This window comes from Miniopterus natalensis, chromosome 20 (genome assembly GCF_054644295.1).
Source record: "Miniopterus natalensis isolate mMinNat1 chromosome 20, mMinNat1.hap1, whole genome shotgun sequence".
Lineage (NCBI taxonomy): Eukaryota > Metazoa > Chordata > Mammalia > Chiroptera > Miniopteridae > Miniopterus > Miniopterus natalensis.
Genome location: NC_142100.1, coordinates 25,262,367 through 25,279,343, shown reverse-complemented (window position 1 = coordinate 25,279,343; position 16,977 = coordinate 25,262,367). Strand labels below are relative to the sequence as shown.

Sequence of the window (16,977 nt, the reverse complement as noted above, 5' to 3'; positions counted from 1 at the left end):
GAGGCTGCCGAGGGGTGGCTCTTGTGGGAAGGGGTGGGTGGCAGGGAGGGGACCCTGGCACCCCTGTCTGCCAGGCCCGGACTTGGAGGCCTGCTCCGTTCTCCCTCCGCCTTAAGCACTGCCTCCCCCTAGGAGGGCAGCTTGGTCAGGAAGGAGGGGGGAGGCTGGTGAGTTCCTGTAAGGAAGGGCTCAGAAGGGGGCTGCTGGCTGGTTCCTTTCCCCCCCAATGCACTCACCCAGCCCAAGCCTCTAAAGCCCAGACACTCCCTCCTTTCCTCCCCCTCTGCCTGTCCACCCCACCCCACCCCCAGGGTCTTCTCTTAATCCCTTTACCTTTTTATAGCAGCTTTATTGAGATATAATTCACACACCAGTCATCCATTTAAAGTGTACGGTTCAGTGGCTTTTAGTTACGTTTACGGAGTTGTGCAACCACAGGCAGTTTGGGAACATTTTTTTCACCCCCAAATGGAACCCTGTACCCTTTAGCAGTCACCCCCAGCCCCCGGCCACCACTAATCTACCCCGTCTCTGTATATTGGCTTACTCTGGACATTTCACGTACGTGGAATCACACGCGGTGTGGTCTTCTGTGGCTGGCACCCCTGAACTGTTAGCTGCTTTGCTTTCTTCGCAGTCAGTTGCAGTTGGTCTTGCCATTTAACTTTCCCTGCTCAGTGCTCCAAGAGTGTCCCATCCTTAAGGGCAGGGAGGGGTCTTTTGCATTTATCTGAGTGCCATTGCCTAGCTCTGGGCTGGAGCGCTGGTTGGCCCTCAGTAAATGATTGTTGAATGAATGTGGAGTTGAATGGGGACCGGTAATTGGCAAGCTGTGCAGGTGGTTTACGACGGAATTCCAGGGGGCCCAGCTGCTGCAGAGGGGGCTGGCAGCTCCGGAGAGCTGTAGACAGAAAAGCTTCAAAGGAGCAGAAAGGGAGACTCTTACTCGGGTAGGAGCGTGGGCGAGGCAAGAGTAGAAACCCCGAGAGGAAGGACCCAAGTGGCCTGTGGGTTGCCAGCTCTCCTGTGGGAACCCAAAAACAAAAATGCCTCCCCCAGCCTTGGGGGGGGGGGCAGGTGGCCAATGCTTGAGATTGGCCACCTGATTACAGGGGCTTCCCCCACGGGGAACTCCAATTCGATTTGGGTTTTAAAAAAAATAGAAAAGAAAATTCCCCAGCATCAGCGTTTATAAAAGGGCAGCAGGTCAAGCATCTCTGAAGCTGTTTTCTCACCTCCTGGGATCCCGGCGTTGAATCGTTTTTTCTGCTCCCCTGCTTCTGCGCTGCAGGTACTGTCTGATGAGTGTGAAAGGTTGTTTCACTGACTTCCACATCGACTTCGGAGGCACTTCCGTGTGGTACCATGTTTTCCGGGGTGGGAAGGTGAGTCGGGTTGAATCTCTTCACCTCTGTGCACATCTCCGGGTGTTTGTCCATGGCGGGGCTCGGTCACCTTTCCCCTGCCTTCTGCACCCCTACCCTGCAGCCAGCCCCCTGCTCTGTGAGTACTTTCAGGGCCTCTTTGTCCCCCTGGGGCAACCTCCTCACTCTGGTCTTCTTTTGAAGGAAAAGATTAAGGTCACCTCTTTATTTATTTTTTATTTATTTTTTATTGATTCTAGAGAGAGGAAGGGAGAGGGAGAGAGAGAGAAACATCAATGATGAGAGCCATTGACTGGCTGCCTCCTGCACGCCCCCTACCGGGGATCGAGCCCCCAACCCCGGCCTGTGCCCTGACTGGGAATCCAACCGCGATCTCCTGGGTCATAGGTTGGTGCTCAACCCCTGAGCCACATCCTGTCCCCCGTTCACACTTGCTCACTCAGTCCAGCGGTCTGAGCACGTTAGGCCAGATCAGAGCCCTAGATTTGGCTCCCAAGGACCTCCGACATTCATTTCCCTCGGCTGTAGTTCAGCTCCAGCACTGAGACTCCTTCACTTAAAACTCGAGTTGCCAGTATCACCTTGCACATCGGGGACAGACATCACCCAGGGAAAGGACGTGTGGGGCGTGCACGCAGGACGCTCCCGCAGCGTGTGCTCCTCTGAGCGTCCACGCGGGGACGGAGGCATCCCTGCAGGGACGGGAGCACTCCCCGAGAACACGCGTGAGCCGCCCTGCTGGTCTGGGGGTCTGCGTGCGCTAGTTTTAACCAAAGTTGCTGGAAGAAATCCTGGTTAGGAAGTCATCCCGCCTGGTTCCAGATGTTCTTCCTCCCGAGTGAGCATAAGCTGGGTTTATATTTATTGGGCCGTTTTATCATACGGCTTCGGAAATTGCCCTTCTCTCCTTCCCCCACCTTCCCGACAAGCCTGTGGCTCAGGAGAATGTTCCACAAGTCCACGAAGTCTTCCCACCCTGGTGTTGCATCTGCAACAGAGATTCCCTAAAGGCGTATCAAGGACACCCCAGACGGGCTGCACAGCCCTCCCGCCACCCCGGAGGCCCTTGGGGCCCGGTCCTCCTCCCATGCTCCCCAATCCCGGGCAGGTGAGGCTGCCTCCTTGGGCTGTGGCGGAGCCTGGAGGAAATCAGACTTGGCCCTGATCTTCAGCTGACTGCCACCTTTTCCTCCCAAGATCTTTTGGCTGATTCCTCCAACCCTGCACAACTTGGCACTGTACGAGGAGTGGGTGCTGTCAGGCAAACAGAGCGACATCTTCCTGGGAGACCGCGTGGAGCGCTGCCAAAGGATCGAGCTGAAACAGGGCTACACCTTTTTCATCCCTTCCGGTAGGTTCCTGCGAGGCTGCTGCGAAGCTGAGCCCGCGTGTCCCTGTGGCCCTGTGTCCCTGTGGCCTCAGCCAGGGGTTTTAGGCCAAGCGACGGGGTTTCTTTCTCTGGGCCTCCTGGCCATTGGCAGGCCCTGAGAGGAGCGGCTTCAGGCTGCAGGGACCAAACAGCCCTGTTCCCCTCTCACGTCTAACCCGCATCTCTCCACCTGTGGGCCAGAATTCTCTCCTTCGAGGATGCCTAGGCCTCTCCCTCAGGGGTGGTTTGAACGCTTTCCCCAGGACTTCCCGCATGATGGAGATTTCTGGGCGATAGGATCGTCCTGTGGGGAGGGGAGGGGTAGGCGTTACCCTGAGGACTCTCTGAGGCAGGCCCTGGGCAGGGGCAGACCCTGGGGGCTGGGGGTGTTACAGGGGTGCCTCAAAGCCTGGCTTTTCAGGGAAGGACCCAGAGTGGCCACCTCCTTCCCGCAGAACTAGGTAAAGTGTAATTGGCATCAGTAGTGGCTCTCACACTCGGACTCCCTGCTCCAAAACCAAAATTAACTCCATAGCTACAGCAGAGGGTAGTAATTAAGAGCACCAGCCCTGGAGCCAGACTGTACGGCCTTGGTTCAAATTTCGGCTCTGCTGCTCACAAGCTGTGGCTTCACAGAAGTGACTGACCCTCTCTGTGGCTCAGTGTTCTTATCGGTAAAATGGAACTAAGACACTCTGGGGTGGTTGTGAAGACTGAGTGAAGACGTACTTGCCTACAGCTATTTGGAGATGGACTGGTGGATGTGGCAGATGACCTAGGAGTCTGGGAGTGCGATGCGGTCCTAGGCTGCATTAATAGAAGTATTTTACCCAGGATGAGGGAGGTGACAATCCCACTGTGTAGAATGAGGGCGCCAGGCCACATGTAGGAGAGTGTGTTCCTCTTGCTTTGGAGGGTAAGTTGACCTGGAGGGGAGTCTGGATACCAATCAGACAAGATGAATCTGAAGGAGGAATTGGGTTGTTTTACCCAGGAAAGCGAAGGTGTGTGGTAACGCCGTCAGCCAGTTGAAGGATCATTTCCTGGATGGAGAGATATAGCCAAGTGGTATTAGAATGACTGGTTATGCTGGGTAGTGACCTCCCTCCCCCCCGTTTTTTCAAAAAAGAAAGTTCCTGAGGCCCAGAGAGGTGAACAAACTTGCCCAAGGTCACACAGTTAATAAGTGACAGACAGGCCAGGTGTGTGTGGTTTCAGAGCCCACCCGGTTCCCCGGTGGCCTGGGAGTCGGCAGAGCTGAGATGTGGTCCCTCTTCTCAGCTGTGTGACTTTGGGAGAATTAAATTATTTGCTCGTTTGACAGACTTTTGTTGTTGTTGTTGTTAATCTTCATCCGAGGATATTTTTTTTCTGTTGATTTTTTTTTTTTTTTAGAGAGTAGAAGAGGGAGGGAGGGAGGTGGGGGGAGAGAGAGAGAAACACTGATGTGAGAGAAACACGGCAATTGGTTGCCTCTCACACTCTCCCCCGAGTCCTGTGACCTTGGGCTTTACCTCTGCAGCAGCCACAAAGACAAATTTGTGTGTGTGTGTGGGGAAGGGGGGGTTGGATTCCGAACTAACCAGTGGGCAAGACTCCGTGTGCCCCTGCTGTCCTCCTGGGCTCCCTCAGGTCCCAGAGAACACCAGTTAGTAGGGTTTGTGGGTCTCCTGCCTTCCTTCCACGACTGGATCTGTCCTTGTCGCTTGGCCTTAAGAGCCTCTGTTGCTGCCTTCATGTTGTCGGTGATTCTGGCCGGGAGCAGGAGGCAGGTCCCAGCTCCCCAGCCCAGCCGTCAGCCCGGGACACCTGCTCCCTCCTGCTTCCTGGGGTGCGGCCAACGAGACGCCATGGGGGGGGTGGGTAGGGATGGGGCTTACGAACGATATTATTTCCCCTCACTGGTTCTTCTGGAGGTAATCGTTTAAGTAATGAAGCAGACGTGGGGAGAGAGGGCTGGAGGGAGGGACTGAGCAGTGACTTTAATCCAGGGAAGGCTGCCTGACCCACCTTTGAGGCCCTGGCTTCCGGAGGAAAGGAGAGCGGGTAGAAGGTTCTAGAATACCCCTAGTGGGGGTGTTACTGGGAGCACAGGTTCCCTGCTTCCCTACTTGCAGCAGCACCTCTCCTGTTGCCCTGTTGCTCACACAGCAGGGCAGCAGGTGTAAGTCAGGTGTGTCTTCAGGGCCACCTGCCAGGAGAGGAGGGAGAGGCGGGGCTGGTCAGTGCAGGTCACGTGGGACCGTGCTTTCCAGAGCCCGCAGTGGGTGACGTCGCCGTGGTTGCCGTGGACAGTTGCTCACATGGAGTGAGTTCTTGCTCACCAAGTTGCCCACACGGAGGCGGTGGCCACAAGAGGGACAGTCACATGCCCCACGTCACGGGATGAGTCAGCACTGGGGACAGTCTCAAATTCAGGCCCCCGGACCTGGCCCTTCTGTAGGGCAGGAGGTGGGCCCTCGAGGTGCATAGGATCGGGCCCAGGAATCCTTGTCCACGCTCAGGCTTCACCCCGCCACGTGTATCCACAGGAACCCAGTCGGCCTAGGCCCGGTTGTAGGAAATTTTGCTAAAACAGTGCTGATGGCGGTAATAACAGCAACGATAATAGCGTAGCTCCTGTCGGTAGAAACATAAAAATGTTGTGGCTGGTGCAGCTCAGTGGTTGAGCTCCGCCGCAGGAACCAGGAGGCCAGGCTCGATTCCAGGTCAGGGCACATGCCGGGGTTGGCGCTCGATCCCCAGTCGGGGGCGTGCAGGAGGCAGCGGATCGATGCCTCTGATTATTCATGTTTCTGTCCCGCTCTCCCCTCCCTCTCCCTTTCTCTCTCTGCAGTCAATAAAAACATTTCAGAATTTTTTTAAAATGTTGAGAAAATCAGGTGGTGCACAGCTGAGGCGAAGAGGCAGGTGGCAAACTGAGACTTTAAAGGCACCCGAACGGAGGGGGTAAAGGGGTTGGGGTCAGAAGCCCAGGTGACTCGACAAGGGCACACCTGTGGGCACAGCGGCTCCCTGTGCCTCCCCGGGGCCAGAGAAGCGGGGAGCTGCCGGCACAGCCAGGTTACATAAAGGCTTCCTTCCCTGCCCTCCCCCCACGACCGCCAGCTCTGTCCCACTGCCAGAAGTGGCCTTGTTGTCTTCGAGCTCTCCCCCCAGTGGCGCCTTTGCCCCATCAGCCTGGCCTCCCGGTGGCCCCGTGACTCCAAGCTGTCATGCGTCCCCTGCGGGAGCAGAGAGACCGCAACAGCTCGGTGGGTGGCAGGAGAGGGAACCGTGGAATCTGGCTGGGGATCTCGGCTTGTCCCTGCGTGTCCCCGACCCCTCTGCTTATCCTGTGTCTTTCACCATGAGTCTCCGCCCCGCCTGTCCTCTCTGCCTCAGCGTCTGGTTTGTCGCCGCGTTTCTCTCCCTCCGTGTTTGCAGGTCTGCCCCCTGGGGCTCGCAGGCCCGCGCTCAGCCTTTGATGCGGTGACAGTGCAGGGTATCGGTTAGAAATGGAGGTGCTGTCGCTTATCAGCTGTGACTTCATTCCGCAGTCGTCTCAGCATCCGTAAATGGGAGTGGATCTCGCTGTTACCTGTCTCCCAGCTCTCTGCTGTCCCCTACGGTAGCCGGGAGCCACACGGAGGTGCAGTGAGCCCTTGAAATCTGGCCACTCTAGGACCTGGGTGGCCTGCTTCATCCCTGGCCTTTAGGACCAAGCAGAGGCTGACTCCCTGGGTTCCAGCCCTGATCAGTGACTTGCCTTTTCTCTGCCTCAGTCTCCTCATTTGTAAATCGGGGATGAACATAACGTACACTTTCCCGGGATTTTGCGAGAATTAAATGCGTTAAGCCCTGTTAATCCCTTAGACCGGTGCCTGGCCCAGGGTAGCACCCGATGAGCATTTTCATGTTCACTGTGCCAGGCTTTGGGCTAGGAGCTCAGGGGGATGAAAAAGCCCCAAGGTGCCCCAAGCCGTTAAGAAGCTGCAGGCAGCAGGAGAGAGACCGTCAGCACCTCGTGGCCTGCAGGGCAGGGCTGATGTGGGGGTACCGGTGCTGTGGGGCTGAAGAGACTGAAAACGGGCCTTTGAGGGTTTTGATGGCGTCTTGCAGCCCTGGCAAGGTGTCACTTCTTAGTTGTGGCCCCGAGCAACTCTTTGTGACCCATCCTGAGACTGGCAGTCCCTGGGATGTCCAGGCAAAGACTTAAGGACGTCTGAGCAGCCCGAATGAGGGCCATCCAGCTGCCCAGCCAGCAGGGAGGGAACAGGGCCTGCGTCTCTGGTGGCTGCTGCGGCCAGGTCGAAAACAGCACAAGGAAGGCTTCGTCATCAAGGTCCTCAGCAGGCAGGGCCTGGTCTGCAGCTGCCCCCCGCCCAGGCTGAGCTAGCCAGCGTCACTGCCTGCAGCGGTCCCGTGGCTGCCGGCCGGAGTCCTCTGGGCCAGCCAGAGCCTCGGCTTTGGGCATCGGGCAGCTCTGAGCATCCCCTGCCCCAGCCCTGGATGCTCACCTGGGCCTTCTGCGCCCTCCTGCGGGCTGGCGTAGGTGGGGCCCGAGGCTGACCTTGTCTCTCCGTCCCCACCCCAGGCTGGATCCATGCAGTCTACACCCCCGTAGACTCTCTGGTATTTGGCGGAAACATCCTGCACAGCTTTAACGTGCCCATGCAGCTGCGGATTTATGAGATCGAGGACAGAACGCGGGTAAGGTGGCTCCCTTCTCTCTGGGTGGGCGTGCCCAGCCCCTGAACTCGGCCTCGATCAACCGGGGTGTGTGGAAAAGTCACTCCCGAGTCCTCTGCAGTGCCCCCTCCCTCCTACTCCCTGCCTCAAGTCGGGCCTTGGTCCCGGTTCTTTGGGGCAGGGGGTGCCCACAGCAGCCTCCCCCTGAGCCCCTGGGAGTTTCTGTTCACCTCTAGGCTGGTGGCAGCCAAAAGCCCCTGGCCGAAGAGGAAGTGTCTCTTTTTTGAGAAAGCACCGTGACATGTCAGGCACCCTGCCTCCCCCTCCTCACGTGGAGAAGGGGTTGGAGGGAGTTGGGGGAATTTTTTGGTGGTTGTTGCTGCGGTTTTCAAAGGGTCTGGACCTTGGAAAGAAGTTCAAGTCTTGGCCATGGGTCCTTCAGGGACCCCAGGTGTGACAAAGAGCCCGAGGAAGCCAGTGTCTGTGATTCCCCCAGGTGCTGCCTCTGAGCTCTGTCTCCGTGTCTGCTGGGGGTGTGTCCCTAGCTCCCCTTAATACTGATGGTGATGGTTTCTCAGACATTGAGTTTCTCCCCCCCCCACCCCCAGGACCTGACCTGTGCCCTCTGCTCCACTCCATGAGTATCCCCCGAAAAGCACTGGCTACTTGGAACTTCCCTGAGCTCGAACTTGACTGAGTGTCCCCAGGCATTTGGGACAGGTTGGAGGGTGGGAAACTGGGGCAAAAAGGCTCATTTCTTCTTCTTTTTTATAGTTTTCAACTATTTCTGTTCTTTATTTTCTTGAGAGAATTCACGTATAGTTAATTTTATCATTTAAAGTGCACAATTCAGCGGCATTTTGCACATTCACAGTGTTGTGCAGCCATCACCTGTGTCTGGTTCCGGGACATTCATCACCCCAAAAAGAAACCCGGCGCCCATTGGCAGTCTTTCCCCGTTGCCCCTCCCCCAGCCCCTGGCAACCACTAATCTGCTTTCTGTCTCTGTGGACTCACCTGTTCTGGACATTTCCTATAAATGGAATCATAATGTCGCCCTTTTGTGTCTGGTGTCTTTCACTCGGCATGACGACTTTAAGCTTCATCTATGTTGCAGCAGGTGTCAGTGCTTCATTCCTTTTCATGGCTGAGTAATAGTCCACTGGATGGACAGACCACACCATGTCTTCTTGCGCTTTGCCACAGAAATGACTTTTTTTTTTTTTTTTTTCCCCCCAAAGAAGTGTTGCTGTGCTTGGATCCTAAAGAAATGTCTTGTGGAGGCGGGAGTCCTAGGCCCGGGATCCCCGCCTTTCTTGGTTTTGCTTTCTGGCCTCAGTCTGCATGGAGTCCCATAGATGAGCCTTGGGCACTATGTGTGTATCTGGCCTTTTTAGCAGTCCTGGCATTGAAGGACCCTGCCCAGAGGTGTCCCAGGGACCACGTTAGCCACATTGATCAGCCAGGCGCACAAAAGGGACACTGCCCATCTTCAGATGGTAGGCTTGCTGCCTGGGAGGCCCAGATCTGCATAGACTGGGTCTCATTTGTGGACGTTCGTGTCTTTTTCTCTGCCGCCTACCCAGCACCCCTTTCCCAGTCTGGGGGACGCCATCCCAGCCCTGGGCTGGAGGTTATCATCCTATGGTAAAGGCTCCGCTTGGGTGGGAGTGGTCATTTCAGAGTCTGGACCAAGCGCTGTCTGGGGCTCTGGCCAGCTGTTCTTTGGCTGGTCCCAAAGAATGTGCCAGTTTGTTTGCGAGCAGACTGGGAAGCGCGGGATGGAAAAATCTAGAAAGAGAAGTCAGGGCCTTGACTTTTGAGCCAATTCCTGAAAGCCAGAGTCAGGCTGGGATTTCAAACGCTTCAGCCGCCTCGCCCCCCAGGAATCCGCCTCATACGGCTCAGTGGGTTTGGGCCCCATCATTCCAGGAGGAGCCCAGCTCCCCTTCCCCCTCAGCAGGAGGCGGGGGGGGGGGGCGGTGAGAGGGAAGGTAATGGAATTGAACCCTGAGCTCCTGTGTAATATCACACCCACATCCAGATGAGTGAGGCAGGGTCCCCTCCCCAAGGCCCACTGTCCCTAGCATCTGATGTCCCTGTTGTGTGAGTGGACATCCATCTGTTTTCAGGTTGACAGGCGGTGGGGCTGGTGGGCAGGCAGGGCTGGAACCAGAGGCAGGTTGTCCAGTCTGCTTTGATTTCTGGTCCTTGGTGAGGGCTTGTCTACGAGGCCCAATTTTTCATGTCTTGGGAGCCAAGGGAGACAAAAGATGCTGGGGAGAGAGCACCGGATGCCAGAAAAAGTGCCAGGGCTCCTTGTCAGCTCGCTACAGCTTAATTCTGCCCGTCCCCGTGAGCTGCTGAAGAAGGTTGTGGCCATTTAAAAATAGTGTTTCAAGAGCCCGAAAACATGGATTTGCTTGGAAATCAAGCTCACGGGGTGGGACGGAGGACATCATCAGTCTCTAAGCCTCATGGTGCGAGTTTGTCTTAGAAAAATAATTTGCCTTTTGCAGCCCAAGGTGGGGGACCTGCCCCCATCCAGACCAGGGGAACCCCGTGGTTCTCCTAGGTTTAGGAAGCCATGCCTTGCTCTCAGGATTTTAATTTTTCGGGGCCGGATGATAGGTGATTTTACATGCTACCCCAAAGATGAGCACAGACAGGCGTTCTGGGACTAGTGGGTGCTCCCTTTGGAGATTAAATATTTCCCCGCTCATTCTAAAAATACCCAGAGAGGTGGAAGACCCACACCAAAGAGTGGATGTGCTGCATGTTTATTATTTGAAGATAACGTCTCAGCGACGATCTCGACATATTTTTAACTCCAGTCTGGTTGGTAAGGGGTAGGGATGGTTTACACGATCCTTAAACTGCCGTCTCTCCTTTATTTACCCTTTTAAAATTTTTTTCCCCCCCTAATGGTTCTAGTGAAAACAGCCTTCTCAGGAAAGGTAATGCCTGTATGCCCCATTTCCTCTCAGCCAGTGAATCTATTTAGAAATTGCAAATAATTTACCCTTCCTCTCACTTTTCTCCTACCATTGGATTTTTTTTTTCCCCAGGAGAAAAGTAAAATTTTAAGCTGCTTCCACCCACCCTCATATTGTAGTTTTCCGAGTCCTGAGACCCGGGAGTTCTAGATGCCCTGAAATAGAAATTGGTTCTGATCTCCCGCGGTCACTCTGCTGTAAGAGGAAGGGCTAAGGCCAGGTGCCACTCGAATGGGCCTTTGGGAACTCAAACTGACCCCCAGAGACCGGCCGACCCGTGGATGACCCCCCCACGCAGGGAGCATCGTGTGCTTTCTGACCGCCTTGCCTTTCGGTGAACACAACTCGATTTGATGAAGCTCCAATTTTTGTCAACAAATAATGTTGAGCAATCGTGTGTTTGATGTTCCCAGGCATGTGGCTGAAACCTTTTGAAGGCGAAGGGTGGAAGGCGACAACCCGTTTGTAAGTCAATTCTTTGCCAATTTTGTTTCCTGCGGTGCTCTCTTGGAAAAAAAATAATAAAAAAAAAAATGAAAAGAAATTTTAATTCCTCCGTCAGCATTTGTTTTCACCCACCTGGTTTCCCTTGGGCTCAGCAACGATGAGGGGAGACTTGTCTTCCACTCTAGAAATACAGCCAAAAAAAAAAAACCAACCCCCCCATCTACAAAGATTCTCGGGCGCCATGCTGCCCATCGATGCAGAGTGGCTCAGATGCTCTCCCCAAATTTGAAAAGTCGAAAGCAACTTCAGAGTTTTACCGATGGAGCCAAAAAGTCATGAGATGCGAGGGTCCGAGAGGAGGCAGGTCTGTCCTCGGCTTGCTCTAGGTATTGGCAGTTTGTTTCCAAATCGCTTGGCCTTTGTTCTGGGGTAGGGATGGGCCTGAGATCCCTAAACCTTCCTTCTAAAAGGGAGGTTAAGGGTCTGCCTCAGGCTAAAGAGCCTCTCTCCTTTTTAAACTTCGGAGGGACTTTTAAAAAGTCATTATTACTATACTATCCAGGCAATAAAACTGGCGTTCTTGGGAAAGTAGCTGGAGCCCAGGAAACCACTAGATGATGTTCCCAACTCCATGCATCCTCTCTGAGGAGCCCCAAAGCATGCAGCGGCCAAGATCTCGTTCCAAAGCATACCGTCCACCAGAGGCAGGGAGGTCAAATGGACCCAATACGTAGATGGGAGAAGTGAGGCCCCCAACGTGGGAAATGGGCCTTGTAGCCGGAAACTGAGTCAGCGGAGCCTGGACAGGGAAGCTGGGATGCTCAAATAGGGCGAGGCTGGGGCCTTGTCCAGGTGGGCACTGTGGGAGAGGCTGGAAAAGAGTTATTTGAGCGCACAGGGTGGACCTGGGTCTGCTTGTATGTGTTTTCATCCTACGTGCAGAAGGTTGCCTTTTGGTTGTCAGCAGAGAGAGTGTGCTTGGCTTCCTGTCCGGCTCCCTGATTTCCTGGGGGACAGAAGAGGTGGAGAGGGGTCTCTGGCCCCTGCAGAGGTCCCTCTAGGCGGGCACAGCCTTGGTGAGAGGGCAGGCGAGCAGGTCAGGAGTGAGTGTGGACGTGCAGGGTCTCTATGCAGCCGTGGAAAAGGGGGCCCAGCGGTGGGAGAGGGACCCCCCTCCCAACACTGCTCAGGGTAAAGTTTCCGGAAGGTTCGTCTGTGCCAGGGCCGTCGGTGGTGTTGCTTCCTTCCCATCTTTCGCTGTCATCTCACCCATGTAGACCCCGCTTGCTGCCACCCATCGGAGTCCCCCCCGGGGCCCAGGCCTTTTCTCAGTTGTGATCCACAAAGCTATCAGCACCTATACTTCCTCCCCCATAAGAAACAGCCCAAGGGGGATCTGTGTCTGGACTCCTGCTCCAGACCTGGGGGTGTGTCCCTTGGTGTTAGGGTTCCACCAGGGACTTGTGTTCAAGGGAGTCCCCTGGGAATGCAGGCTGGGCAGTGCCAGGTGGCAAAGGAGCAGGAGGTGGGCCCCTTGCGGCCCCGCCCCCAGAGGAGAGGCCACACCCCTCCACCCGCATTGGTCCGCCTGGTGTGGCCTCCCCCCAGGGTGCAGGAGATGGTGCGAGCTTGTCTGCTGTCTGCCCATGGACGTGCCTAAGGTTTGGGCATTGACTTCTGTTTTCCAAGGGGGAGGGAGGGGTGGCAGGATCTGTGCGAGAATTTTTGAGAACGACCGGGAGCCCATTCCTGTTGTAGCTAAAATCAGGCGGTGGCTTGCATTCGTGGGGCCCCGCACCCTCCGTCAGCAGGTCAGGGGACAGCCCCGTTTCTCCAAGCGCAGAGTGGACCCCCTCTGCTTTCTGCTGGTGTGCAGCTCAGGGAACCTGGACTCTCACCTAGGCCCTTCCTCCCCTGTACCCCTCATTCATGCATGCTACTGGCATCTGCCCCCCTCCAGCGCCTCCCCCTTGCCCTGCAGCCTGCCCCCCCACCCCCTTTTTCCTTCACACCATTTGTGCTCTTGCTAAGATGATAAAATAACTCCCACCCCCAGGCACCTCCACCCCCTCAATTCTCTGCCTCCTTTTTTCCCCTTTGCCCTCTGGAAACTGACCTCCGCCCCTGGGTCTTTGCTTTCAGGTGCAGCCGAAATTCCGATACCCCTTCTACTATGAGATGTGCTGGTATGTCTTGGAGAGATACGCGTACTGTGTGACCCAGCGGTCCTACCTCACTCAGGAGTACCAGAGGGAATCGATGCTGATTGGTGAGTGCACAGCCGGGCTGGCCGCCTCAACGGCCCCTCGGGTGGAAACCATTCGATGGGCCCTGGGTGCCAGGAAATCTTTTGAGCCAGAGTTTCAGGCAGATTCCTAGAGGCCCCTTAGCTGGGAAGCCGTCCTTGTCAGCTTCCCACTTGGGATACAGAGTCCGAGACAACGAAATCATCACCCGGACAGAGTGACGGTGGTGGTTGGTGGCCTCCAGGTCTCACCGGTGACTGTGCAGATGGGGGATTGCTGAAGCAGGGTCCCCACGGAGCAAAGCATCCTGGCTTTTTTACTCCTCAGTAGCCACCAGCTGATCTTGTCCCCCCACCCCGTGCCCTGGGGGCTGGGTTTTGTCTGTATAAGAGCCGGCCCGTGAGGTGCAGCCAGTCCCCCACATCCCAGGCCAGCTTTGAGGCAGCCGGGGCTGGAGGTACAAGCTTGGCAGAGCAGGGGGTGTTCTCAGCCGCAGCTGCAGCGCCCTGCCCCGCTGATGTGACTTAAAGGGACATCTTCCCCCCAGAATGCTCAGCCCTTGCATCCTGACTCCCAGACGCCCCCCCCAAATTGCCTCTAGTTGCAGCAGCCCCGCTCCTTGCCCGCTGCCTCCTGAGCTATCGCTGCTGCAGGGTTTTCCTGGGCGCGGAGTCCGCTGTGCCTCAATTAGTTAATCTTTCTCATCACGGGATAGAAAAGAGCGATCTGTCCACACGATTTCCCCCATAATCTCCAGGATGTTTAGGTTCTTTCTTTTTTTCTTCCTTCCCTTGACTGCCATCCTTAGTGACTGTAGGGGTTGGTTTCAGGCGGGCATATGATAGGGGACAAATGTTTCTGCCGGGATTTTATTGGGAAGTCTCATTCGCCGCCTCCTGGAGACTCAGTTTTGTCGGGCGGGGAGGGGAGGGGTCTGTTGTGAGTCCCATTCCTGTCCGATGCTGCGATACTAAGGTGTGAAAAACACCGAAACCCACAACCCGCTCTCCTGAAGCCTCCAGGCAGGTAGGAGATGCTGTGATTGCAGTCGTCACACGTTCCTGAGGGGCTCGGAGGCTTGATTTTGCCAGGACTGAGACTCCCGGCTCTCGTTTGGATATTTAGGGCTGTGGAAGGACATACCTGATTCTGAGAGGCACTCTTGAGCCAGTCTTTGGGTCATCGGCACCCACTTTTTTCTTAAATTTTCTTGCCACTGTTTCCCTCGCCTCTCTAGTCCATCTGCCAAAGAGAAGGGGGTAAGTTAGGGAGACACTTCATTGATCAAATGCTAGCTGTGTGCCAAGAGCCGGGCTTGGGGGGCCTTATTTAGTCCTTACAACAGCGGAGGAAATGGTGTTTGCCATATATATATATATATATATATTTGCTTTTATTAATTTTAGAGAGAGAAGGAGGGAGAGAGAGAAACATCGATGAGAAAGAAACACTAATCATCAGCCTCCTGCACACCCCCTCCTGGGCATCGACCCTGCAACTCAGGCATGTGCCCTGACCAGGAATCGAACCAGTGACCTCTTGGTTCATAGGTCGATGCTCAGCCACTGAGCTACACTGGCCAGGCTCTTTTGTCTTATTTTTATATGTTGAAAAAGTAAAATGCCAGGTGTGTTCAGAGAGGTGAAGCAACTTGTCTGGGTACACACAGCCGGAGGAAGCTGAGCTGGGGTTTGAACCTGTGTCTGACGGACGTCAGTCTTTCTAGAAGTGAGGGGGGCCTGGGCCATTAGAACTATCCAGAGAAGCTCGATCTTCAGAGGAAAGGGGAGGCCCAGTGAGTGGAGGTCCCGGGGACTTCCAGCAGGGCGTTTGGGTCTTCATCTCAGTCTTTTTTGTGATCCCTTCATCCCCACCCCCTGTAGATGCCCCAAGAAAGCCCAGTGTAGACGGCTTCTCCTCGGATTCCTGGCTGGAGATGGAGGAGGAGTCTTGTGAGCAGCAGCCCCAGGAGGAGGAAGAGGAGGGTGCAGATAAGGGGCCCAAGCCGCCTGCCGATGGCCCTGCCTCGCCCACCAGCACCCCCTCTGAGGACCAGGAGCCCCCCGGGAAGAAGCCCAAAGCACCTGCCCTGCGGTTCCTCAAAAGGACTTTGTCTAACGAGTCGGAGGAAAGCGTCAAGTCCACGACGACGCCCGTAGACTACCCCAAGACGCCCACCGGCTCGCCCACCACGGAGGCCTCTGCCAAATGGACCCACCTCACCGAGTTTGAACTGAAGGGCCTGAAAGCTCTGGTGGAGAAACTTGAATCCCTCCCGGAAAACAAGAAGTGTGTCCCCGAGGGCATCGAGGACCCCCAGGCACTCCTGGAGGGCGTGAAGGTGGGCAGGGAGCTGTGCCTGGGGTGGGCAGCTGAGGGCTGGGGGGTTCTGCTCAAAGCGTCGCTTTCCAAGGGCAGCTCAGCGCAGGGTGGCTGGGTGCGGACTGTCCTTGGAGCTTGTCCACGAGTGGAGAGGTCCAAGCAAGCTCATCCAGGGTGTCCAAGTGGAGGTGTCCACCAAGAGGTCACTGTTTTGATTCCCGGTCAGGGCACATGCCTGGGTTTCAGGCTCTATCCCTGGTAGGGGGTGTGCAGGAGGCAGCCGATCAATGTTTCTGTCTCCTCTCTTCCTCTCTAAAAATCAATAAAAACATTTAAAAAAAACACCTTTCCTGGGTCTCCAGAGACTGTGAGGGACTGGTGGTCTGGCCAGGCAGGAACTCCCCTACTCCAGAAGGCAGCATCGGTCCACCTGACCTATTCAGTCTCCTGGCCACACAGCATTTAGCGATGATAGTAGAAGCTCTCATTTTCCTGGGGCTTTAGGAGACCTGTTCACCCAGTTTACAAACTCTTTAGCCTACAAAGAGCCTCCTCAGGCAAGGCTCAAGACCGTAAATATCTCTAAAGATTGTCAAATTCAACAAATGAGCTAAGTGACTAGATTATATGAAAAAGGGATATGCCAGCTTAGTGGAAAACACACACTCGGAGAGGTGGTAGGGAGTGGTGGGGACTGGGGTGTGTGAAGTCAGCTGCTACTCGCTTCCCACTGATTGCAACCAGTCAGGAACATGGGCCAGGATAGGCAGGACATTTTCTATGACTCTCCTGACTTTTTAATATTGGGAACTAATTACAAAAAAATGTTTAATATCATGCAGGGCAACCGCAATTGTTGGGAGGTTTAAATGAGTGTATATGTGGAAGAAGTCTACAATAGCATGTAGTAATTGAGATGTATTATGACACATTGTTGACTGGTCAGGCATTTTGTAAAAAGTCCCTCTTTGGGGATTGTGTGGCTTTATTTATTTGTTTTAAGTTATTTACTGGAAGCTTACTATAGGTTAGTCATTGTGTGAGGCTTTGGGGATATAGCAGTGAATCAAGACATTTGTAAACAACCTTTATAAGTCAGGGGCATGGACTCAGTTTCTTATGAGTGTGTGCGGGGTGGGGTGGAGTGGTGGATTTTGTGGAGGGCTCGCAGGGTTTTTCTTGCTGACTTAGGTCTGGCCTCCAGCCCCCTTCAGAGACCTCCCCCCACTACCCTGGGCTAATATGGCTCCTTTCTCTGGCCACAGAATGTCCTGAAGGAGCACGCAGATGATGACCCCAGTCTGGCCATCACTGGGGTCCCAGTAGTCACTTGGCCAAAGAAGACTCCAAAGGTAAGTCGCAGGTTGCCCGCAGCTGGGGCACGGTTTTCACGGCCTTTCACATCCCCCTGCGAGGTGAACGTCGGCACCTTTTCTGGGGGCACTCCTGGGAGAAGGCACCCCAGCTAAGATGGTTTTCGTGATTTGTTTGTTGCAAGTTATTTGGATTTGGAAAGGGGGCCAGTTTCCCTCTGGTGGGAA

The 16,977-nt window shown here is 55.1% G+C and overlaps 1 protein-coding gene across 2 annotated transcripts in view; it reads left to right on the top strand.

Annotated features, from left to right (window-relative positions):
* The window catches only part of KDM2B (lysine demethylase 2B), a 74,968-nt gene that overhangs the window by 24,347 nt on the left and 33,644 nt on the right, over positions 1-16,977 (top strand). For both annotated transcript variants that reach the window (XM_087828448.1, XM_087828449.1), the window contains 6 exons: positions 1,292-1,385; positions 2,583-2,736; positions 7,331-7,446; positions 13,011-13,137; positions 14,998-15,455; positions 16,702-16,788. In XM_087828448.1, the coding sequence (XP_087684574.1) occupies positions 1,292-1,385; positions 2,583-2,736; positions 7,331-7,446; positions 13,011-13,137; positions 14,998-15,455; positions 16,702-16,788 (1,036 nt within the window). The remainder of the gene's footprint in view (positions 1-1,291; positions 1,386-2,582; positions 2,737-7,330; positions 7,447-13,010; positions 13,138-14,997; positions 15,456-16,701; positions 16,789-16,977) is intronic.